The sequence below is a fragment of the Mesoplodon densirostris genome, chromosome 4, assembly GCF_025265405.1.
Source record: "Mesoplodon densirostris isolate mMesDen1 chromosome 4, mMesDen1 primary haplotype, whole genome shotgun sequence".
NCBI classification, from domain to species: Eukaryota; Metazoa; Chordata; class Mammalia; order Artiodactyla; family Ziphiidae; genus Mesoplodon; species Mesoplodon densirostris.
In genome coordinates, this window is record NC_082664.1 from 98,184,260 (window position 1) to 98,208,981 (window position 24,722).

At 43.6% G+C, this 24,722-nt stretch overlaps 1 protein-coding gene and 1 long non-coding RNA gene across 7 annotated transcripts in view; one reads left to right on the top strand and one right to left on the bottom strand.

Moving 5' to 3' along the window:
- LOC132488544 (uncharacterized) overlaps nt 1–21,579 on the top strand; it is a 44,355-nt gene extending 22,776 nt beyond the window's left edge. Inside the window, exons 2-5 of one of the 6 annotated variants that reach the window (XR_009531759.1) lie at nt 10,304–10,987; nt 11,355–11,483; nt 12,290–13,052; nt 20,618–21,579. This is a non-coding gene — a long non-coding RNA (uncharacterized LOC132488544). Of the gene's footprint in view, nt 1–10,303; nt 10,988–11,354; nt 11,484–12,289; nt 13,053–13,970; nt 14,613–16,605; nt 18,891–20,617 lie in introns of those variants that run through there. The other 5 variants (XR_009531762.1, XR_009531758.1, XR_009531760.1 and 2 more) reach the window with 5 other exon arrangements.
- Nucleotides 1–24,722, bottom strand: part of LOC132488543 (A-kinase anchor protein 13-like) — a 139,171-nt gene that overhangs the window by 12,602 nt on the left and 101,847 nt on the right. Inside the window, 13 exon segments of the mRNA XM_060096842.1 lie at nt 5,454–5,498; nt 5,970–6,040; nt 6,477–6,638; nt 9,736–9,930; nt 12,594–12,670; nt 12,797–12,978; nt 13,510–13,586; nt 16,739–16,987; nt 17,893–18,010; nt 18,127–18,252; nt 20,555–20,805; nt 22,160–22,272; nt 23,689–23,824. Coding sequence (XP_059952825.1) covers nt 5,454–5,498; nt 5,970–6,040; nt 6,477–6,638; nt 9,736–9,930; nt 12,594–12,670; nt 12,797–12,978; nt 13,510–13,586; nt 16,739–16,987; nt 17,893–18,010; nt 18,127–18,252; nt 20,555–20,805; nt 22,160–22,272; nt 23,689–23,824 — 1,802 coding nt within the window.

The following is a 24,722-nucleotide window of genomic DNA, read 5'->3' on the forward strand; positions in this document are numbered from 1 at the left end:
ACTTTCACATGTAGCTGTCCCGTTTTCCCAGCACCACTTGTTGAAGAGGCTGTCCTTTCTCCACTGTACACTACTGTCTCCTTTATCAAAGATAAGGTGACCATATGTGCACGGGCTTATCTCTGGGATTTCTGTCCTGTTCCATTGATCTATATTTCGGTTTTTGTGCCAGTACCATACTGTCTGGATTACTGTAGCTTTGTAGTATAGTCTGAATTCAGGGAGCCTGATTCCTCCAGCTCCGTTCTTCGTTCTCAAGATTGCTTTGGCTATTCGGGGTCTTTTCTGTTTCCATACAAATTGTGAAATTTTTTGTTCTAGTTCTGTGAAAAATGCCAGTGGTAGTTTGATAGGTATTGCATTGAATCTGTAGATTGCTTTGGGTAGTAGAGTCATTTTCACAATGTTGATTCTTCCAGTCCAAGAACATGGTATATCTCTCCATCTATTTGTATCATCTTTAATTTCTTTCATCAGTGTCTTATAATTTTCTGCATACAGGTCTTTTGTCTCCTTAGGTAGGTTTATTCCTAGATATTTTATTCTTTTTGTTGCAATGGTAACTGGGAGTGTTTTCTTAATTTCACTTTGAATTTTTTCATCATTAGTGTGTAGGAATGCCAGAGATTTCTGTGCATTAATTTTGTATCCTTCTACTTTACCAAATTCATTGATTAGCTCTAGTAGTTTTCTGGTAGCATCTTTAGGATTCTCTATGCATAGTATCATGTCATCTGCAAACAGTGACAGCTTTATTTCTTTTCTGATTTGGATTCCTTTTCTTTGCTTTTCTTCTCTGATTGCTGTGGCTAAAACTTCCAAAACTATGCTGAATGAGAGTGGTGAGAGTGGGCAACCTTGTCTTGTTCCTGATCTTAGTGGAAATGGTTTCAGTTTTTCACCATTGAGGACGATGCTGGCTGTGGGTTTGTCATATATGGCCTTTATTATGTTGAGGAAAGTTCCCTCTATGCCTACTTTCTGCAGGGTTTTTTAATCATAAATGGGTGTTGAATTTTGACAAAAGCTTTCTCTGCATCTTTTGAGACGATCATATGGTTTTTCTCCTTCAGTTTGTTAATATGGTGTATCGCGTTGATTGATTTGCGTATATTGAAGAATCCTTGCATTCCTGGAATAAACCCCACTTGGTCATAGTGTATGATCCTTTTAATGTGCTGTTGGATTCTGTTTGCTAGTATTTTGTTGAGGATTTTTGCATCTATGTTCATCAGTGATACTGGCCTGTAGTTTTCTTTCTTTGTGACATCTGTTTGTGGTTTTGGTATCAGGGTGATGGTGGCCTCATAGAATGAGTTTGGGAGTGTTCCTCCCTCTGCTATATTTTGGAAGAGTTTGAGAAGGATAGGTGTTAGCTCTTCTCTAAGTGTTTGATAGAATTCACCTGTGAAGCCATCTGGTCCTGGGCTTTTGTTTTTTGGAAGCTTTTTAATCAGAGTTTCAATTTCAGTGCTTTTGGATTGGTCTGTTCATATTTTCTCTTTTTTCCTGATTCAGTCTTGGCAGGTTGTGCATTTCGAAGAATTTGTCCATTTCTTCCAGGTTGTCCATTTTATTGGCATATAGTTGCTTGTAGTCATCTCTCATGATCTTTTGTATTTCTGCAGTGTCAGTTGTTACTTCTCCTTTTTCATTTCTAATTTTATTGATTTGAGTCTTCTCCCTTTTTTTCTTGATAAATCTGGCTAATGGTTTATCAATTTTGTTCATCTTCTCAGTGAACCAGCTTTTAGTTTTATTGATCTTTGCTCTCGTTTCCTTCATTTCTTTTTCATTTATTTCTGATCTGATCTTTATGATTTCTTTCCTTCTGCTAACTTTGGGGTTTTCTTGTTCTTCTTTCTCTAATTGCTTTAGGTGCAAGGTTAGGTTGTTTATTCGAGATGTTTCCTGTTTCTTAAGGTAGGATTGTATTGCTATAAACTTCCCTCTTAGAACTGCTTTTGCTGCATCCTATAGGTTTTGGGTCATCATGTTTTCATTGTCATTTGTTTCTAGGTAGTTTTTGATTTCCTCTTTGATTTCTTCAGTGATCACTTCGTTATTAAGTAGTGTATTGTTTAGCCTCCATGTGTTTGTATTTTTTACAGCTCTTTTCCTGTAATTGATATCTAATCTCATAGCATTGTGTTCAGAAAAGATACTTGATACAATTTCAATTTTCTTAAATTTACCAAGGTTTGGTTTGTGACCCAAGATATAATCTATCCTGGAGAATGTTCCATGAACACTTGAGAAAAATGTGTATTCTGTTGTTTTTGGATGGAATGTCCTATAAATATCAGTTAAGTCCATTTTGTTTAATGTATCATTTAAAGCTTGTGTTTCCTTATTTATTTTCATTTTGGGTGATCTCTCCATTAGTGAAAGTGGGGTGTTAAAGTCCCCTACTGTAAATGTGTTACTGTCGATTTCCCATTTTATGGCTGTTAGTATTTGCCTTATGTATTGAGGTGCTCCTATGTTGGGTTCATAAATATTTACAATTGTTATATCTTCTTCTTGGATCGATCCCTTGATTATTATGTAGTGTCCTTCTTTGTCTCTTCTAATAGTCTGTATTTTAAAGTCTGTTTAGTCTGGTATGAGAATTGCTACTCCAGCTTTCTTTTGGTTTCCATTTGCGTGGAATATCTTTTTCCATCCCCTCACTTTCAGTCTGTATGTGTCCCTAGGTCTGAAGTGGGTCTCTTATAGACAGCATATATATGGGTCTTGTTTTTGTATCCATTCAGCCAGTCTGTGTCTTTTGGTGGGAGCATTTAATCCATTTACTTTTAAGGTAATTATCGATATGTATGTTCCTGCTCCATATTTTCTTAATTGTTTTGGGTTTGTTATTGTAGGTCTTTTCCTTCTCTTGTGTATCCTGCCTGGAACAGTTCCTTTAGCATTTGTTGTAAAGCTGGTTTGGTGGTGCTGAATATCTCTCAGCTTTTGTTTGTCTGTAAAGGTTTTGTTTGTTTTTTTTTAGCCATACGCGGGCCTCTCACTGCTGTGGCCTTTCCCATTGCGGAGCACAGGCTCCAGACACGCAGGCTCAGCGGCCAGGGCTCAACGGCCCAGCCGCTCCGCGGCATGTAGGATCTTCCCGGACCGGGGCACGAACCCATGTCCTCTGCATCGGCAGGCGGACTCTCAACCCCCGCGCCACCAGGGAAGCCCTGTAAAGGTTTTAATTTCTCCATCAAATCTGAATGTGATCCTTGCTGGGTAAAGTAATTTTGGTTGTAGGTTTTGCTCCTTCATCACTTTAAATATGTCCTGCCAGTCCCTTCTGGCTTGCAGAGTTTCTGCTGAAAGATCAGCTGTTAACCTTATGGGGATTCCCTTGTGTGTTATTTGTTGTTTTTCCCTTGCTGCTTTCATATTTGCTCTTTGTATTTAATTTTTGACAGTTTGATTAATATGTCTTGGCCTGTTTCTCCTTGGATTTATCCTGTATGGGACTCTCTGTGTTTCCTGGACTTGATTAACTATTTCCTTTCCCATATTAGGGAAGTTTTCAGCTATAATCTCTTCAAATATTTTCTCAGTCCCTTTCTTTTTCTCTTCTTCTTCTGGGACCCCTATAATTCGAATGTTGGTGCGTTTAATGTTGTCCCAGAGATCTCTGAGACTGTCCTCAGTTGTTTTCATTCTTTTCTCTTTATTCTGCTCTGCAGTGGTTATTTCCACTATTTTATCTTACAGGTCACTTATCCGTTCTTCTGCCTCAGTTATTCTGCTATTGATCCCTTCTACAGTTTTTTTTTTTTTTTTTGCGGTACGCGGGCCTCTCACTGTTGTGGCCTCTCCCGTTGCGGAGCACAGGCTCCGGACGCGCAGGCTCAGCGGCCATGGCTCACGGGCCTAGCTGCTCCGCGGCATGTGGCATCTTCCCAGACCGGTGCACGAACCCGTGTGTCCCCTGCATCGGCAGGCGGATTCTCAACCACTGCGCCACCAGGGAAGCCTAATTAGCATGTTTTGTACAAATATGCCCTGGGGAAACACTTCTGGTGTGTTAAGAGAAAAAAAGTAGGATATGAAGCTCCAGGGAGTAGTGAAACAAATTGTATAAAACTATGTTTATGCAATTCACACTCACACATAAAATACATGTCCTGTATAAGAAAAGGCCGGAAATATGAACACCAAACATTTAATAGTAGCTATTTCTCAGTGGTACTATGTTTACTTATTTTTTTTCTTTTTTACATTATTGGATGTTTTCCAAATCTTCTACCACAAACATGTATTCCTTTTATAATATTTAAAACACAAAAACTTAATTATCAGGCTTAGCTCTTCTGAGAATACGATTTGCCCCTCATTTCACTTTATTCTTAATTAACAGCGAGAGGGAGAAGTCACAGCAGACCAGCTGACTCTGGCTGAGCATCTGTAGTGTGTCATCCATGCTGGAATGCCTGAAAACCACTGGTCTTGTACTGTCTCTTATCTGACTCTTCTCACTAAATATGAGGGGAAAGTTGCCAGGTGAAAAAATCAACTAAGGGCTACTTTTTAAGCAGCACCAGAGCACAGCAGCCTGTGTGGGAGCAGGTTTACTTCATTCAAGGATGGACACGCTGAAGGGGGTTACGATGTCAGCGTGTAGACTAACATGCCAACAAACAGAAGACAACAAACACCCTTCTGTGTTTTAGGGAAAAAAGGAAAGATTTCCTTAACCTGAAATTTCAAAAGAAAGCTCCTCAGGGATTTAAGGTATTCTATTAAAAGCAGGAAGAAACACAGAGAACACCCTGAGAGGTACACCCTAGCACCCCACTGTCCTGTGTCCAATTCCAGCCTGCAGACACAGTCACACGCTTGGAGTCAACTAGGTTTGCAGACAGTAGTAACCTTGAGGAGGATTTCCTAAGAGGGACCCAAGGAGACGGGGAAACAGTGGAAGGCGTGGGTTATCCTGCAGGGTCAGCGGAGCTCAGCGGAAGGCAGGTGAAGGACTTGCATGAGGACCTGATCTCTCGCTAGGAGATGACAAGGCTACTTCTAGAGTGACACAGCGAAAAGCAGTGCTCGAAGAAGAAAACTCAAGCTGAGTTGCAGGATAAGAAATTATTATGCAAAACTTTACCCACAAGTTAATTTGCCACGTTCCAGACTGTGGCTTTTGGTGCCAGGCTTGTGTTACAGCAAAGGTGGCTACAAATTCTACTCAGTGTGCGTAGATGGAAAGAAATCACCATGGGAGCTTCATGGCCCACGTTTAGAGAAAGCAAGGGGCTTCTCAAGGACAGAGAAGCAGAGGCAGTACTCTGGCAAAAGGGCAAGATGAGGCCCTGGGGCCAGGGAAAGGAAACGCAACTGCACAGATCAGCCAGGAGCCCAGCTTGTTCATCATGGCAAAACAGAAATGAGTATTCCTAACCTAGCAATTATAACAAAATCATATTCTTTTAAATAGCTCATAATGTTCTTACCTCACTGTTTCTTTTAAGCATAAATACCAGGTTAGCATTTCCACCCTATAAAACAAACAAAAAAAGTGCATTTAAAAACAATGAAGACTCTGAGGCAAGAATGATATTCAGCGTGTGTCTGAGTTATGCTGCAACTTCCCCGTTTTCGTTCTTTTCTACAGTAGCTTCTCACTGCAGGGCAGTGAAGATTTGAGGCTGAACTGTTACTGAAGCCTTGCAAAGAGTTCAGGTGGGTGTGTGCATTTAAACAAGCCTCTCAATGAAACTGGTCCAGCCACGGCCTCGGCAGAGCTGTGCACGTAGACGTGGTGTCTGGAGACAGGCCCTACGGCCAAGAACGTGGGGCTCTGAATTGTACTGTTTGCTTAGAGACGTGCTTTCCTCTTAAGATAAAACAGGAAATCAAAACGGCAAATTGGGCATCCAAAACAAAACCAAAGTAGGCTAATTTCAAAGACTATGAATTTAGAGGAAGTGTCAGGGAGGACTTAGGGAGTGTATTTTAGAAAGAAATACCTTTTTCAGACCACTATCCGATTCTGTTCTCCTAAGATCTTGGCCATCATCTCCCTCTTCCTTCTCACCTCCTAAACAAACAAACAAGGTTTGTTTTTTTTTTTTTTTTTGCATTTGTAAAACAGATTAGCCAAGGAAATACTATATACATAGCTTAGGGACAGAATATTTCTGAATCCTATTAATGCCAATGGCAGCTAAGTGACTGATTATTAATAATTTTACTGAGGCAGAAGAACTAGAAGCAGAAAGGAAAAACAAGTGTTATTACCCCCCTTTGGCTATAGCTTAGCTGAGATCTCAGGAAAACCTCTTTTATTACTGAAAATGAACATGACATTCATAGCGGTTCCTGAGTGTTTTAGCAGCTAGATATTTACTAGGATCTCACTAAAACATTTACTGACTGATTGGGACAGAGGAGATGGAGCTACCAGAGTACAGATCATTTTTAGTTGTGATAGTTAAGGACTGCCCACAAGAACACATGAGTTCAAAACCACTGACCTTTTGAAGCATTCATCTGATGGCTGTCAAATCCTCTAAAGGTCTCTGCTCTCCGGGGCAAGGAAACGGGGCCTACCATGCCTTCTTGTTCAACAGGGCTGCTGACAGCCTGCCCAAGTGTGCCTCCCAGGCTTCCACTCACCAAACCCTGAAGGATCTTCACTGGAAGAAAGGAAACATGCAAAACTGACATCTCCTCTTTTAATGGGAAAAAGAAAATCTCATGGTAATACACTGTATGTACAGGGAAGATGAACAGAAAATTCCAAAGTGACTACGTGACTTCCTTTGCTTAGAGAAAGCTCTCAGCTCAGGATACATGCGTTAGTTGGATTCTAATGGAAATGCAGAGATTAGCTCTTCAGCCTTATTCACATGAGACCTAGGAGATTTAAAAGGGTACAGGGAAGGCAGAGTAATTTATTGGAAGGAGCATGGCCCCTGGAGTCAGATCCAAAGCAGCCAAAAGGAATTCCCTAGGAAGTAAGGTGAGCCAATTTGAGAACTGCAGTTCAAACTGGCAGGCTTTTTGCCCCTCCCATAGGGAGGTCAAGGGGCTAGAGCAGTCTAAGCATCTGAATTCTCAAATCCAACCAGCTAGGGTTCTCTTCTAGAGCAGCAGTGTCCCACAGAAAGGAGAAAGTGCTGAAAGTGGAATAAAAATTGAGCGGCAGAGAAGCAACAGAGATAAAGGAAAAAGAAGGTCCAGATGGAATAAGGGAGGAAACAGAGCAGGGAATCTCCTAAGACAAGCCATTGTTATTTTCTAAAAACACTACATGAAAACAATAGAAGAGTCCGATGAAGCAAAAAAGCTATCTGAGCCTAAAAATGTAGGAAACGTATTTCACGCAGAAATGAGCAACAGAAAAACATCAAAGTCAAATCCCACACAAAGTTAAGAAAAGGCAGAGAGAGAGAAAGAACAAGGGGCATAACTTCCCTACATATAATAAAAGCACATCAGAAGGACATGTCCATAAAATAAGTCAGCTGATAAAATAAAATGACACAAGACATGAAAGAACCTAAGTCAGAATCAGAAAACACAGAAAGGAGGTGGCAAAACTCAAGTGGAAATGAAAGGAAAAAAGGTATCCCTTTAAGAAATGAAAACAACTAGAATATGAGAGCAAATAAACCCAAAAGAAAAGGACTTAATAGATGGTGAAAGGATATTTAAACATTAAAAAGATGAAGCTATAAAAAGTACTATGGGAAAGCAAGAAGTATTGAAGACAGACAAAGATGATCCAACATATGGATAGTGGGAGTTCTTGAAGAAGAAAATCAAAGCAAGGGTGTAGGAAAAATATGAGAAACTGTAAGAATACATCTCTGAAATCTGAAAAATCTGAAACTATATGTCAAAATGGAACACTGTGAACCCAAGAACATCATTCCAGAATAACCAACACCAAGGCATATTCTGGTAAAACTACTCGGATTTAGGGGAAAAAAATCCTTTGGGCGTCTAGGCAAAGAGCACGCGACTTACATGGGGAAAATCAAATTACGGCCAGACTCTGCCAGCAATGCTTTACGTCAGAAAAAAATAAATAACATTCGAGAATTAAGATACTCAGAGGAAGAGAACATGAACCAAGGATTTTATATCCAGCAGAAGAGATTTTCAAGTATAAAGGGCACAAATTATTACCAGTATGCAAGAACTCGGTATATTATCCTCATGAACCTTTCCTGAGACATCTACTAAAGAATAAGCTTTAGACATCCAAAATGACTGGAGAGACACTGATAAAAACTGGTGGTGGTTCTTGCAGAATGAAGACTACAGGTTGGGTCTAAAAAGGGGAGAGTGCCGTATACAGTGGTTGTAAGCTGACAGTATAGACAGAGTACAACTGGTAATAAAAAAGGGGGGAGGGAATGGGGATGGCATAAGCGAGTCCTATTTAGTGACAGTAGTATTAGTACTGTTATTCTGATGTGTATGTTAGGGTAAATATAGGATATTTTATTTCTACGATGTATCCTTGAGAATGAGGATTCACAATGTGGAAGAAAAGAGATACAGATGTAATATAGAAGAGATTAAGCCCTGTAGTCCACAATTTGAATTAAATATGTATCAGTGTGAATTCATTACCCCATCCCCTCACGCACACACACATTTCCCCCAAAGCGGCCCACTGAAAAGGCCCAACCTAGTAACGATGAAAACCCCAGCAGCAATAACCACCCCTAGCGCCTAGACAGTGGTCTTGAAACACCATTTCCCACTGAAAGAAACCAGAGCTTCTCAGAAAGATGGCTAATTCCAGGTATGGGCAGAAAACAAGATGAGCCTGGAACATCTTAACATACCAAACAGCAAAGCAGCTCTCAAAGATTGCTGGGGTCACGCCAAAAGGACTCAGAGGCCCCACAAAGAGGTGCTCCTTGGCAAAGAGAGGACCTCTTTAACTTTTAATAAGGATAAGAACTGTAACGACTTGAAGCGCATCAGACATTTAATTCATGAGTCTATAATAATATATTAAAAGTACTGGTCACTTTCAGAGAATGACCATAAATCAATTGACTACTTTGAAAACTGGTAAATAACGGGGGGAAAAAAAATCAAGCATTTATCCTTTTATCTTGTTTTCCCTATATGTTACAAAATAAAGAATACAACTAGACATTTTGTGTCCCCAGATGAAAGAGCACAACACTACGGTAACACAGCTTGCCAAAGGGATTATGTCTGAGCTACTGAGCCTCCCAGTCCAGCAGAGAATCTATAAAGGAAATGGAGGGCAGAAGAACAGAACCCCTGTGTGAATAAAACCCAAAAAGAGAAACCCACAGGTCAAAGCTCAAGGATAATTTGTGTGGAAAAGAAAGGGATGGTGGGGTGGGTGGAGGACTGTAAATAAAGAATCCTAAAAGGCATATCAAAAACCATGAATACAACTGAACCACAGGGTCTATGAACAGGCACTTGGCCATAAAGAAACCGAAGCGATTACTATCAAAGTCACAATATACTTTCGGGAGGGAGGGAGAGAGCTCTGATGGGGACAGGACATGTGGAAGGGCTTTTAGGGGTCTGGCCACATTTTATTTCTTGACCTGGGTAGTAGTTACAAGGATGTCCACCTGATGCTAATTTACTAAAGTGAAATATGTATTGGGTTGTGTTCTGTATTTGTGATTTATTTTACAATAAAAGAGTACAAACGGGTAGATAATATTAGTGTGTAAACCACTGTGGGAGGAGACAAAGAGGGGGGCGATGCTGAATGTAAATTACCCTCATTTACGGCACTTTTCATTAAAGGCCCTGCTTTGAGAGCCTCTTCTGTGTTGGATCGGAAGAGGATCCTAGAGCTTTGAGTTGGGGAGCAATCCTCTGGCAAGGGAGTGCTGCACTCAGTCGTGTCCCGGAAAATCATCTCCTTCTCTTCCAGTAAGAGTAGGATCTGCTGGTCCTTTTGCTGAAGTTGCTCTGCAGGTGCACAGAGAAGAGATCTGGTGACTTGACTGTTCACTATGATGAGATGACTAAGACATGAGCACCACCTTGTGGTAACGCACGGAACCACAAGGAACATAGCTTGCCCCACTTTCTTTTTCATCATGAAGGCAGTATCAAGCTTTTGATCTGTAATGTCTACCTGGAAAACTATCCTGGGTCTTTCTAGGCAAATACCAGAATTTCTGACATAACGAACTTGCACTCCGTTCCATTCTCCTGCCTCCTGTTTATTTCTCAACCCACACACTCTTCTCTGGCTTCTGCCCATCACTCTGCATCTGCTCTTTCCAAGGTTACCCTTCACTGCTGAATCCAGTGAAGTCTTTCATTTCATCTTTTCCAGCATGGATGACTTCCCCCATTTAAAACTGTTTCCCGGACTTCCCTGGTGGTGCAGTGGTTAAGAATCCGCCTGCCAATGCAGGGGACACGGGTTCGAGCCCTGGTCCGGGAAGATCCCACATGCCGTGGAGCAACTAAGCCCGTGTGCCACAACTGCTGAACCTGCGCTCTACAGCCTGCGAGCCACAACTACTGAAGCCTGTGCGCGCCTAGAGCCCGTACTCTGCAACAAGAGAAGCCACCGCAATGAGAAGCCCCCACTAGCCGCAACTAGAGAAAGTCTGCGTACAGCAACGAAGACCCAAGGCAGCCCAAAATGAACGAATGAATGAATGAATAATAAAATAAAATAAAACTGTTTCCCTCCCCATCCGCTTTTGAGGACACTGCTGGTTCTCTCTTCCTACCACTCTTACTCCAGCACTTTACAGGCCAGACCTGCCACCTGCCATGAATGAGTATCTGGGCTCCCCCCACCCCCCAGCCCTGGGCTCCATCCTAAACTCCTTTCTATACTTTACATGCTTTCCTCTCGGGGACCTTAGTCACTCCCATGGCTTCAATTACCTCTTATGTGCTGATAACTCACAAAAGGTACCCCAAATCCTACCCACTCTTTGAGCACCAGACCGCTGAGTCCCACTGTCAGGCGGCTCTCTCCACCTAGACGCCTTGTTCTCCGCAGGTCAGAAACCTCTGTTCTCCCTTCTTGCCACCCCTCTTGCCTCCTCCCGGTAGCCTGTGGCCTCTTCCTCAGGCAACAACATTGTCATCCCCCAGTTACCCAGCTGGAAACCTGGGAGCGGTTTTGTCTCCTCCCTCTGTCCCACCACCCACCACAGTGGTTCCTTATTTCTTACTCACGTCCATCCCCCCTCCAGCCCATTTCTCACCAAACTTACCCCAAGAGTCCCCCAACTGGCTTTTCCACTCCCAGTGGGCTCCCCCCAGCCCCCCAAGCAATTCTCCCAACTGGTGTCAATACCAATTAAAAAAATTTAAGTCTAAATTTTGCTAAAGAAATTGTATCATTCCCTTTGTTGCCTTTCAAGATGTGGTGGCTTCCTGGCTTAACCTCCCATCCCTCAGCCCTGACTCTCCAGACATACCAAACCTTCATTCCCTGGCAGACGCGTCAAGTCCTGTTTCACTTTTCCCCTGACTGGTCTTCATCTGCTGAGGTAAGTTTTTTTCAGACGTAGCTCATGTGTCATCTTCTCTGTGAGACTCACCACAGGCAGGATTCGTGGGTCCTACACACTTTACATGTGTCTGTGGTCTAGATGGCCTGTCATTTATGTAGATCTCCCTTGCCAGAGTGGGGGTTTCCCGACGGCAGGGACAGTGTTTCAGGGCTCGTTGCACCCCTAGCACCTAGCGTTATGCCTGGCCAGGTGCTTCATACATGTGAAAAGAAGGCAGTTCTTATCTCTGCCATCCTAATCACAGGCAGAGATTAAAAAATGTGATACTGGCTCCAGTCTAAATCTGTCCATCTCTTTTTTTGTTTTTCTCCCCATTGAAACAGAATGAAGTAATAAGTAAACTCCTTGGGCGCCTATATTTACTTGACTCTGGGCCTTACTTCTACCCAAAGCACAACATGTATTTACTTCAGAACACTCAGCAAGCACCGGCAAAGGGGCACGAGCACTGCGCCCTGCAGTTGAGCAGACAGGGAGCACAGCCCTGGCTCTGCCATGAACTGTGTGTGTGTGACCCTGGGTTGCTTGGCCTTCATGGGCCTCAGCTTTCTCACCTACACAGTGGGGACTGCAATACAGGGCTTGCAGGGATGCCAACAAGACTACATGAAACAGTAGGGCCTTGACAGAGAGTGGTCAAACATAACCCATAGGCACACTTCTCTCCAAACCACCTCATGACGGATTTGGAACGCAGGGCACAGTGGCGGGGGTAACTGACAAATGGATCAACTGGAAAATTCTTTCCCGCAAGTACCTTTCTCTCCTTGTTTTAATCTTAGATGTGACCATGAATTCTGGCAGATTCTTCTGTGACAAAGTACAAAGACTGTCACCAGGGTCCAAGGACCCTGATACCGAGACGAGAGACCCAACATCCCCTCGATCTAGTATCAGACACATTCCTACAGCCATTGTTCACCAGGACCTGTGCCAGCTCAGATTTGGTCTCTCTTTTGTTAGGAGCTATTCCCCTCCTCGGTTGACATGCCTGCCGGGACGGCTCTGGGATGGAGGAGCAGCGGGGACTCCATGGGACTGCAGACGCCCCCAGACAGGGCCTCAGACTGCTTCCACCAGCTTTACCTTTTAACTCCCGAGCTTTGGTGTCCAACATCTTCTTTTCTTCCTCAGTTTCACTAGGAATTCCTTCATCTTCATCTCTGTTCCCAATACAACCACAACAAAACAACACATTCTGAAGATGTCGATTAGTCTGATGGCAGCCCAACCATTATGAAACCACAGAAGTACCAGGAGGCGGGGGTGGGCCAGGGTGTGTGACTCACAGGGTGCTGATCGTGTCCTGGATGATCTGAATCCAGCTGTTCCGCTCCTCTTTGGAGCTGGCGTGGACTTCCACCATCTCTGGATCTTTCATCCCCATACTGATTAGGAACAAACCTTTCTCCTCGTGTGCTACCTCTCTTACAATCAGCTTCTTTAGGGAGATCACCGTTGACTTCTGGTCCTGGAAAATGGGGAGAGCGCAGACGTTAAGACATGGATACAACATTCTAGCTCTTAAGACAACCTCCGTCTAAGGTAAGACTAGATGCCTTTTAAAAGCATACGGCTCACTCACATTTTATGCAACAGAAAAAGATTTCCAAAAAGGAAACGAAAATTTAAGGTTATCAAGGTTCGAGTCCTGTTTTCTGCACGATGAGCCCTTTCCGGTTCGTCACAGAATCTGGTTGGCAATGTTATAAATTGGCAAGATTTGTAATACGTAATGTGTGAGACATACTCCAGTGACATTTCTTTTTAGATCAAATGCCAAAGGCTCTCAAAAGGATTATGAGGGAACAGAAAAATAATTGGTGGGGAGGGAGGTGGGCAGAAAACTGCAAGGGTATATAAGAAATGACTCGGAGGCATCTGTCCTGAGCCAATTTTAAGAAGGTGGGAGAGCAGTAATACAGTGTTAACACTCACCACCTACCATCACGCGTTTGAATACTATTAATTACAAACAGCAGAGACAAACAATTCAGCTTACCAATGACGCAAAGACGTATTTCTGGTATTTTTCTTGAAGGAAAACTAAAACGTCAGTAAGCAGGACCGCTTGAACCTCTGTAGAGGGGGGAAGGGAAGAGAGAACAATGGCCACTGAACGGTGAAGCACCTTCAGGGCACTTCATTAGAGGAAAACTCAGCAACACACCCGCACAGCACATTATTACACTCCCCCAAGGCAAGGGCTTGACATTTCTGCAGGGTCCAGATATGGTCATTAGACTTTTAGAGGCATTTTAAGATGGGACTTGTCACCAAAGCCTTGCCTTGGGAAGGCTTAAGCACTCAGTGCTGGAAAGATATATCCCACAAGGCAAGATTTTTAAGAATAAATACTTTAAGAGTAAAGCTGGAAAGCAGGACTTTAACAGATGCGAAATAGCAACACATTCTACAGGTCATAATACTCAGGTCATAGTATTTCTCAACTTCTGATCACAGTAATGGGAAAAAGGCGCGGGACAGCAGACAGGAAGGCTGCCAGAAGGTGATGTACAAGAATATCTCAGTCTAATGAAAGGCAGGCTTCATCCACACACCCCAGAGGACACGGATGGCTAGACAACACCCGCTGCCGTCACAGGTACACGGAGTACAGTGGCTCCGCTCCCAGCTCCAACACAGCACAGTCAACCTCAACCCCTCTGCACCGTGGAAACAGCCTTCTCTTCTTCTCAATTAAGACAAAACAAAAGCCAAATTAAGATCTCTAGTTGGATCCAGGAATCAAAAGAATGCCACAAACTCTTGGTCTAATCCTCTAGGAGTATGAAGTGACATTTCCCATTATTCCCTTAAGGACAAAGTGGGACCTCCCTGGAGGTGAGCCGTCTACTGACACCTAACAGGTCCCTCTGTACCACCTTCACTCTGGAAAGGGGAGCCTACAAATCTCTGGGAAAACAACGGGCTGACTTATGCAGCCGCCTCCTGGGTGGGCAGGACCCTCTTGGCCTTTTCTACCACTACTGCCAAAACTGGGGTGCCCTCTCTGTGTAATTCATTGCAAAGCTATGAGGAAAAACAGAAGCAAGGATGTCTGATTCCTAGGGTGGTCTAGTTTTTCAGCCTAGACCACAGTAATTTTCCAAGCACTATGATTAGTTTTGACAGGTTTTTTTCCCTTAAACTTTATTTTTAAATAGTTCAGGTGTCTGCCAAAAAAAAAGAGCTCTAAAACATACGTTTCAACTTTATTGAATCCTGAAGTTGACGTGATCACGGCGTCAGTAGATCAGAGAAAAACAATCCTACCCCTTTCAAGGGTTACCCGGCACAGGACTGGCTGTTCTTGGCACAAGTCATTTTCACTTGGGGGTGAAAATGACTACACACCAAACTCTTATCTCCACTGGAGACATTTTAGGCCACAAAACCTATCGTTCTGCCATTGCTTTGACCGCAACATGATTCCAACAGCTGGCACCCATTAGTTTTTATTTCGGGAATGAATAAATAAACTGCCGTGTAAAGAAAACACAGCGCTGGCAGCAACCCTAGGAAACCCATCCTTACAAGAGAGGGCAGGTACTTCCCCACCATCAGGCTACCTCCGACTCGGCCTCACAGTGGTGGTGAGGCCAGAGCCCTCAACTGTGGGCTCGGGACATCACAGAGCAGCAGGGCTGGAAGGAAGGAGCTGCAGGGATCGCACAGTTCACGTTCATCACGGAGCAGTGAGAGGCACAGCTGGCTGGTGGCAGGAAGGGGTATTTCTTCTCTCTGAGATGACCCTGCCGGAGGAGCCCTTCCCGGATCCCTGCGACAACGACCGCCCTCGTCTCGGTCCCTGGTACCTCCGCACCCCTGCTGTCCTCTACCCTGCCCCTAGCAGCTGAACTACACACACTCTAACTCACTCACCCCTTTCCTGCTCAAACCCTCCATTCTGAGCCCATTCTTCGCTCACTCCCATCACCAGAATCCCTGTCAGCTCCCTAGTCTGGAGCACGCACCCACCCCAACCTGGCCCCCGGCCGATTCTTCAGCCGTATTTCCTGCCTCACTCTGCTGCCAGAGACCCCGACTACCCACCCTTCCCGACGGGCCAGACCCTTCAGCTCCACGCTTCCACGCTTCCTCCTCCCTTCTGCCTGGCTCCCTCCTCTTGTCCTCAGTTCACGCCTCTCTATTCTGGCAACCATCCTACTGCAGAGCAAGAACCTCTTTACAAGTCTCTTCATTCTCAGCCCAACTTCTCATGCAGGGTGTCCTGCGACATTCACCTTTGAGAGCAGCTGAATGCCTGGGATTTCTTTACTATGTGGTCTGAGCATGGTGAGACCCTAGCTAAGGAGTCCTGGGAATTCTCCCAGAGCAGCTACCTATAGCATTACTTATACCTCGGCGATGAGAGAAGCACACATTTTCACTCACCTGAGTTTTATGTCAGCGGGGCTGACGGCACTCGGCTGCTTTGTGTGCTCAGCTCACCGAGGCCAGGGAGGTGGGCTGGGTATACTCAAGGCTACTGCTGAGGTTAGAGTTACCATACAGGCCCAGAGGATACAGGTTTGATGAAAACAATTATTAAAAACAAACAAACAAACAAACCAGATGTACAGATGAATGAACAAACCTCCTAACTTCTTTCACTTGATGGGGCTGATCATTTAAAAGGTAAAAACTAAAATCAAACAGAAAGTGAGTATCTTTTATAACCTCTTTTGCTTAGACAAAGATAAAAGATGAAAAACAAAGTTTAATAATAAATCTAGTTGCTGTGAGTTAAACTTTTGTTTCTCTAAGGTCTCGGGAGCTGAAAATTCCTCTGCCACCTCTTAGGAACGAGTGATGTATTTTTAATCTCAGAGAATCTATGAATTGTGCAACTGATGGTATTTCCCTCCTAGCAATTGTTTTGCCAGAGACCCTGACCCCAAATGTGCTGCCCCTCTTTCATAGGGAAAATACGTCTTCCTTAACACCTTGCTTTTTTGTATGAATCTTACCCTTTGCTTTGTTCTTTAAAAAAAATCATTTTTTTCATTTCCCCTGGCTGCATCATTTCCTCGTTCTCTTACTGTATTCTATATGGTTTTGTAAGCCATCTCAAACCAGTCTTTTCTGATACAAGATTAAGATCAACTAAATGCCTGCTGCTCCTGTGTGACGTCCGGACATGGGTCCCTGGGAACAACCTGGTGACATCTGGATTCTGCCCGCTGCCCTCTGGCACGCGCTTAGACTCTGACGAGAGTGAGCCTCACCTTTCCGCCTCCCTGTTGTGCTCTTCAGAAACACGCTCCCATCCCGCACGAGCTTCTTCTGCTTCAGATCCTCCTTGGCAAACATCTGACCACTCTTCATTCTCATGATCGACTTGCTATCTGTCTTTGTATAAATTTCATTGAGACGGACCTTCTTTTCATAACTCGCCACTTTGCTGTCCACAGCTCCAATCACATCCTTCACCAGGCCCAGGGACTGAGCTAGATCTTCCTGTTCCACTTCACTGTCTGAGAAGGAAAGAATAACTGTCTCTACTGGGCAGAAGGAGGGGCACGCTGCCTTCTTTTTTTTCTTTTTTCTTTTCTTTTTTTTTTTTTTTTTTTGCGGTACGCGGGCCTCTCCCTGTTGTGGGCTCTCCCATTGGGGAGCACAGGCGCCGGACGCACAGGCTCAGCGGCCATGGCTCACGGGCCCAGCCGCTCCGCGGCATGTGGGATCTTCCAGGACCGGGGCACGAACCTGCGTCCCCTGCATTGGCAGGCGGACTCCCAACCACTGCGCCACCAGGGGAGCCCCAGGACCCTGCCTTCTTGCTCCACATCACTGTCTTCCCTCTGTGGGCACGCTGGCAGAGCGAAGCCAACACGTCGAAGGGCACGTGCCTACCCCTCGCTGTCAGAGTTTAAATCAAGTTAGATGTTTCAAAGATACAGATGACATGCAATTATGTGCCACGTTCTAAAGTGGAAGGAACCCAACATTTTTAGGGAGGGAGAGGAGCAACCAGTTTTTTATTTACGTCTTTGTTTTACCTGATCCTTAATATAACTGTCCAGGAGCAGCATTAGCTGAGAGAGAAACTACTAAGTAGTGGTTAAACGAGAAACAGCGGTGATTGTAGCACTTGTAGGTGGAATCACCTCCCAGTCTAGGGACAAGTGACAAGTTGCTTAGGTCACTGAACTCTCATTGGCATCACTAAGTGGTTCCGTCCCTTCTTGCTCTCATTCACCCTAAGTCTGCTGATATAACACCTTATGTTTTCACTCAAGAAAACTGTCTTTAAGATAAAACACAGGCTCTCTTTTAGACCTTCTCGACGTAAAAGAGGTCTTCTACGGGGTCTCCAGTGCTCTTGGACAGACCGGAACAGTCCACTGGCAAACAAGACTGAGTCCAGAGAGAGACGCACCTTTGGTACACTGCAATATTCTTTGGAACAAAACCGGGTATTTGGTGATCTGTTGGGTTACAAGCAATATACACTCTGGGATTCCAAGCCTCCGTACGACTGAACTGCTCATCTTCTTCTGCAAGGAAGTAAACCAAGTGTCAGGATCTACCCAAGGGAGAAGGCTCGAGCCAAAACTGACAGTGACACAAGGCTCTGGACAACAGGGAAATCCCCACCGTTTCACATCGGTACCTTCACAAAGGCCTGAAAACGCTTATCCTTGGCATAGAGGTCTTTGAAGTAGTTTACAGACTGGTTGTGCTGCCCACAAAACTTGCCGTATGTCTTCTTTAAGCGTTCTGCGTTCTCTCCTGAAAACTGCAGAGGAAAGAGAGCAGAGGTTATGCCATAACTCAGGGTGCTAAACTCCTATTACCATTTTGTCTAAAGTTTCCAGTCTACTTGTGAAACCCAAGAGAGCTCCCTCCAAAGATTGAAAGATTAAAATGGTACAGGAGCTTTGGAAAACAGTTTAGCAGTTCCTCAAAAAGTTAAATATAGAGTTACCATAGGACTCAGCAATTCCACTCCTGGACATAAAAACATATGTCCACACAAAAACCTGTATATGAATGTTCACAGCAGCATTATTCACAACAGCCCCAGAGTGGAAATAACCCAAGTGTTCATCAGAGGATAAATGGATAACATATGAATGAAAAAAGCCAATCACAAAGGACAACATATTGCTTTATTCCATTTATATAAAATGTGCAGAATAGGCAACCCCACAGAGAAAGTAGATCAGTGGCTGCCTAGGGCTGGGGAAGTTGGTGGGGGTGACGATGATAAAAATGCTCTACAACGGACCATGGCGACGGCTGCACAAGAGTCACGGATATACTGAAAACCACTGAACTGTGCACTTTAAATGGGATCACATGGCATATGATTTACACTTCAATAAAGCTGTTACATGTATTTAAAAAATAATAAACACAGAAGTATCTATGTACTGTGCACATAAGAAATGCAAGATGTGTTTTAACTCCCATTTGTCATAACACAGTAATAAAACAGAGAGACTCACTAGAAGTCTTGCATGAGATAGCAGTCTCAAAGAAGTCATCCTGATAAGTCAGAAAGACATCAGAAACGTCATTCCCTAGGGATCTGTTTATCCTACTTACCTCAGGCCAGCAGGTCTAACAATTCTGCATGGCCCTTACCTCATTCCCAAGCGTGTGCAATCTCAACCACTCATCTGAAGCTACGTTCACTGTGGGGTAACCGCTGAGTTTCTGTATGTAGTCCACAAGACACGTGCTAAGCATCAATTCCCGCTGGACTAACAATCTCTGGAGGCAACACAACTTGATCCTTACCCCAAAACTTGAAAAAACGTTCAGCGTAGCCTTTCCTTTCCCCCTTTACCAACAGAGGAGCTGAGGCAGAGAGATTTTTAAGTGATTGGCTCCCATCACACAGCAAGTGCCCTAAAAGGGTGACTCTAGCACTGGCGCTCAGAACCAACACATGGACACCATGGGGCTAACATCTTACTAGAGAACATGCACAAATACAAGGAGCTACAAGGTCAGAGGAAGTACCAGTGCAGGTCTGAGGGTGGAGAGGAGGGGCAGAGGGAGAAACATGGAAACGGACAGGAGGGGGATGTTTGGGGAGGAAGGGTCCTCACTTGCAGAGCTGGCCGTGCCCACTTTGAGGCCCTGACCACCAGTGTGAACGCATTCACTACACTGCATCTGCATTTACTTCACGACATGCCTATCCTTCTCTCCTAGAACATGAGTTCCATGAAGCAGAGGTCTACACTATACTTACCTTTGTGGTTCCACCTGGTATTGAGTAAATCCCCAGTGAATACATGAAAAATGAATGAATGAAGGCACCAATGAATTAATAGGGCAAGGGGTACAGACTCAAGAATACAACGAAAGGACAATATTTCCAATTCTCAGGCAAATGTTCCAGCAAGTAAGCCTCTGCTTCCACAAGGAGGCAGAGACTTGCCGGTGAGAAAGAGCTAGTCAGATGTGATGCGATCCCCTCTGCCTATAAAGGTTATACTAGCATTATTCATCTTTCAAAAAGAATGTTTTAAAAAAGAAACATTTAGAAACTGCCTATGACATATACATCTGAAAGTATCAAAACAACTTTTAGTTAAATTGCTTTTGACGTAGGATTGAAACCATACCATACCCTGATGAAAATATTAGCAAGAAATATTTTATGAATTATTTTACAGTTTCTTAGTTTCTTAGTTAAGTTTGTAGTCTCAGGTGGTTTTTAGATAAATGAGCCTTTTGATTTGAGGCACAAGTTGAAGTGGAGACTTCCAAAAACTATTTTTTGATTTCTTAAACTAGAGTATCTCTGATGTTGGTACAGACTCTGAGGAAGAAAAACTGGCTTTTACTGCGTATCTACCATGTATGCTGGGTACTTTATATATACATTACCTCTTAAATTTTAAAATAGCATTAAAAGAGAAAATCTACTGTCCTCAATTACAGAAGAAGAAACTGAGGGTCGGAGAGATGCAGTCACTTGCCTAAGCTCACAGAGATCGTGAGCAGTCCAGCCAGGATGTGAATGCACGGCTATGGGGCCCCCAGTGCGTGTGAGAGGCACCAGGCGCCCACCCGCTGCTCACCTGGTGCACAAGCACATCCCCAATCCTCTTGATGAGAAAGTTCTTTTCACTTTTATCCACCAGAGAGTCCTTCTTCCGCTCCAGGATCCTCTGAAAGAACTGGCTGTGGATACTGATCAGCTCATCCAAACAGGGGAAGAGCTTCTCCACCATCTGCTGCTTGAAGAGCAGGTCGGCTGTCATGCCACGGCTGTACACGTCGCTCATGATCTTGAGTGTGCGGAGGTGATGGAACTCCGTCTGCATCAGCTCTGGGGGAGGGACAAGCCTCAGTGGTCAGGAATGCTCTCCTGGAGGATTCTCCTGCAAAGTGTGTCTGCTGCTACTAACAGCCCAATTTTGTCTTAAGGCTATTTACGGCCCAATTTAAACTTTAAAACTGAGTCAACAGCTGTCTTTTCCCTAAGGTGTTTTCATCCTATTCCTCGATTTTTCACGGGACCTCACACTATTTTCTGACAGGTGTACTGGATTCCATCACTCTTAAGTGGTGGTTTCCAATGTGGTCTTCATTGGGATTCAAGACCCTTCATAATTTACTACGTTCCTATTTCCCAGAAATGACTTGTGTTTAGTCTAGTTTCTACTGTAGCTGAGGAATTAAACTGTACTGTCACAAGAGATCTCTTTTTAGGACTATCACAAAATAAGCACTCATATTAAATAAAATGTCCAATAAAATTAAAGAATATAATTTTACAGAGAGAGTAAAGGATAGAAATAAGATGTCTCTATACCTCAAAGTTTTCAAAAGAAAATCTTTGAGATGCTACATACTTGAAAATTGACTTGAGATAGCCCAATAAATCCCCTAATAAACAATGCCAGACAATGCACATCAAATATTAGCAGAGCACATGAAGAGTCTCACTATAAATCACTTCTTGCCGTATGACCACATCTTTCTTTTGCTGTTTCAGAAACTGGCTGTCCACTATCTGACTCCAGCACTCTGCTTCCAGCTGTTTGGACTCAATCTCAAAGTCTCCCATTAGCTGCCCTTCATTCATGTCTGTACCTACTCCTCAAAATACAAAAAAAATCAGTATCAGAATCCTGCATCTGTGACCTCTAAAAAAAACCTCTGCTGGACGTTCCTCATGGTGATAATTTCATGAGACATAAACACTCTACACTAATACAGGGATGTTCATAGAATATATATTCTATTAGAAAAGATCATTTTCTGTTCCAGAGTGACATACTCTATATTCAAGACATTGGTTAAGGGTGATAACCGTCACATAAATCAAAGGTGATTAAGACATGATCAGGGTCCTGGTGACTTGACTTGTTTAAGAGAGTAGGCTTACAGCTGTGCCAAGAGAGCTAGAACTGAACGTGTACCAAAGTCTAGGGGCAGGAGAAGCGTTTGTACCAGAATCTGACCACATTAAAATCAATGACATCCTTCCGTGGACAACCATCTAACAACAGGGTAAGTGGGTTTACCAACTCATTATAAAGCATGTGATGCTTTACAGACAGTTCAGAGAAGTTTCACGGGAGTAAGGAAGAGGCAGGAGATGCGTTAGTGCTTGCATTCTAGGAGATGGCACAAAGTCTCTGCAGACACACACAATACATGCCGTGATTTCTGCTTACCCTCATCAGTAAGGGACTCTGTTGACTCATTGACCTTGCTGATTTTATTTCGTGAGTCTGTTGAATGAGACAGGAATTTCCAGGTGTTTGATATGTTCTCAGCATTGCCAACTCTGGGGGCAAAAGGAAACACATACCGTCAGATACATTCTGAGAAGCCACAGTTTCCGGTCTTAAGTGAAGATCTGAAAAACTAGAAAGTGACAGCTGGCTGCAAGTACTACAATGATGGAAGACAAATTACTTAGGTCAGGTACCCAGCAATATGCAACACAAACTATTAAGGAAGGTTGGAGGCATTTAACATCACTGCAAGCATGAACTTTTTGAGCCTTGGATTTTTTTTTTAACGATAGGTAGCAAGGAGAATGCTCTTCCTTCAAACTGCATACACATTATATAAGAAATTTTTCTGTTTGAAACTCATGTCTAACCACTAGACTTTTTCCCTGTGTTCCCTAAATAACTATAGACCAAGCACTTATATTAAACCATATTCTTCCAACTTTTCTTGAGCCCAACTCACCAGCTAGCACATTAGGCACCCAGTAGATGTTTGTGGTACAACACAAAAGTAAGCCAGAGTCATTTAAAACTAAATTTTATTTAAAGGCCAACTTTTAAAATTCATAATATAAACTCATTTGGATAACATAAGAACTTGGAAAAGAAAGCCTTTGGTTAATTACAATAGAAAGACAAAACGACATAAAAATCCCTGAAACTTTGTTTTTAATGAGGAGGAAACATTAGCCAGCACAGAGGTTAGGAAACACAGACAAAAGGAGATTTGCATCCTTCAGTTGGGAATTTTCCTCCAGCCTAGGTTAAGAGAGCTGCAAGAGATGTTTTGAGTCCTACATTTGAGATGACTTCTTTACTGGATGGGAAGGCAGGCATCTTACCCCAAACAGCCAGCAACATCATAATTGGCCCCGTGCTAATCACAGACAGCCGAGGCCTGAACAATCAGGGGCCACAGCAACTTCTGGAGGGACCATAAAAGGAACTCAGTGCAGATGAGGGATGGGGAACCTACTGTAGTACCCGGCCCATTATTCACTCCCATGACTTAAGAGGCAAGAGGCAAGTTTAAAAAAAAAAAAAAAAAAAAAAGCGAAACAACACAGTTACCCCCTCCCCCCAGGTTCATCTGACCAACAGAAAAGTGTGACATATGAAAATACAAGTGATAGAAACCAAACATTCAGAATTAAATCTTTTTTCCTATTCCCACTTCTTATTTTGATCTGAAAATCATCCTTTTAGAAGGCAGGTTCTTGAAAAGCAGGGCTGATCATGTATAAAAGCAGAGGACAACTGGCCTAAAAATGGTGTTTAAAGGGGATCCTTGCTACAAAATGGCGATCATGATGGTGCATCAAAGTGTAATCCTCACCCCACTCAGCTGTAGCACTAACCCATTACGTTATACATTTCTTTCTAAAACAATCTTTTTGTCAAATGGTATAAATTATTATGCTCTGTCACCTAGATGTCAACTGTGTTAGCTTTACATCCCCACTCACCCAGCAATGTTCTGAATGGAGACACTTTTGGAGAGCGACACACTCTGCTGGGACCGTCTGTTAGCAAACATGGGGGCGGCAGTGGTTTCGTGGGCCAGGAGGACTGCGGACTGAGGGCGCTCCTTGGGCTGGGAGGCTGTAAAGAACGAAAGGACACCAAATGAAGTATCACCGACACATGCCCACCAGCACTGACTCACCTGATGAATGCCAAATAGAAGCAAACTGCTTTAAAAGAGATTTACCCTGGGAGTGTAAATAGGTACAAAAACTCTATGGAAGACAACTTGGCAATAGCTGTTGAAACTGTAAATGCCTATCTTTGATCCAGTAATTCCATTTAGGATATGTTTATTCTACAAGATTTACTTGTTTATATTTGAAATGACATATGTCCAAAGTTATTCAATGCAAAGTTTGGTAAAAGCAAACAGTATCAAAAGAAGATCAGTTAATCAATCATGGTACAGCCTACATGTGAATACTATGAAGCTTTAAAAAAAAATGAGGACACTCTCCATGAACTGACACAGATCTGCAGATAACATATTAAGGGGGAAAAAAAATCAAGGTGCAGGGCTTCCCTGGTGGTGCAGTGGTTGAGAGTCTGCCTGCCGATGCAGGGGACGTGGGTTCGAGCCCCGGTCAGGGAAGATCCCACATGCCGCGAAGCGGCTGGGCCCGTGAGCCATGGCCGCTGAGCCTGCGCGTCCAGAGCCTGTGCTCCGCAACGGGAGAGGCCACAACAGGGAGAGGCCCGCATACCGCAAAAAAAAAAAAAAAAAAAAAAAAAAATCAAGGTGCAGAATAAAGTGTGCAACAGACCACCTTTTATGTTTTAAAAACATAATTAATAATCCAAATTGGTATTTGCTTCATTATGATAAAGAAACTTAAGGAAGATAAATATAAAACTAAAAAAAGCGGTTCAGGCAGCGAGAGGACTGGGGCTGGCGGCGAGAACTCAGCCTGAAGGGGGCTAATGTGCCACAGCTAGCCGGGAGGGAGTCCGGGAAAACTCTGGAGCTGCCGAA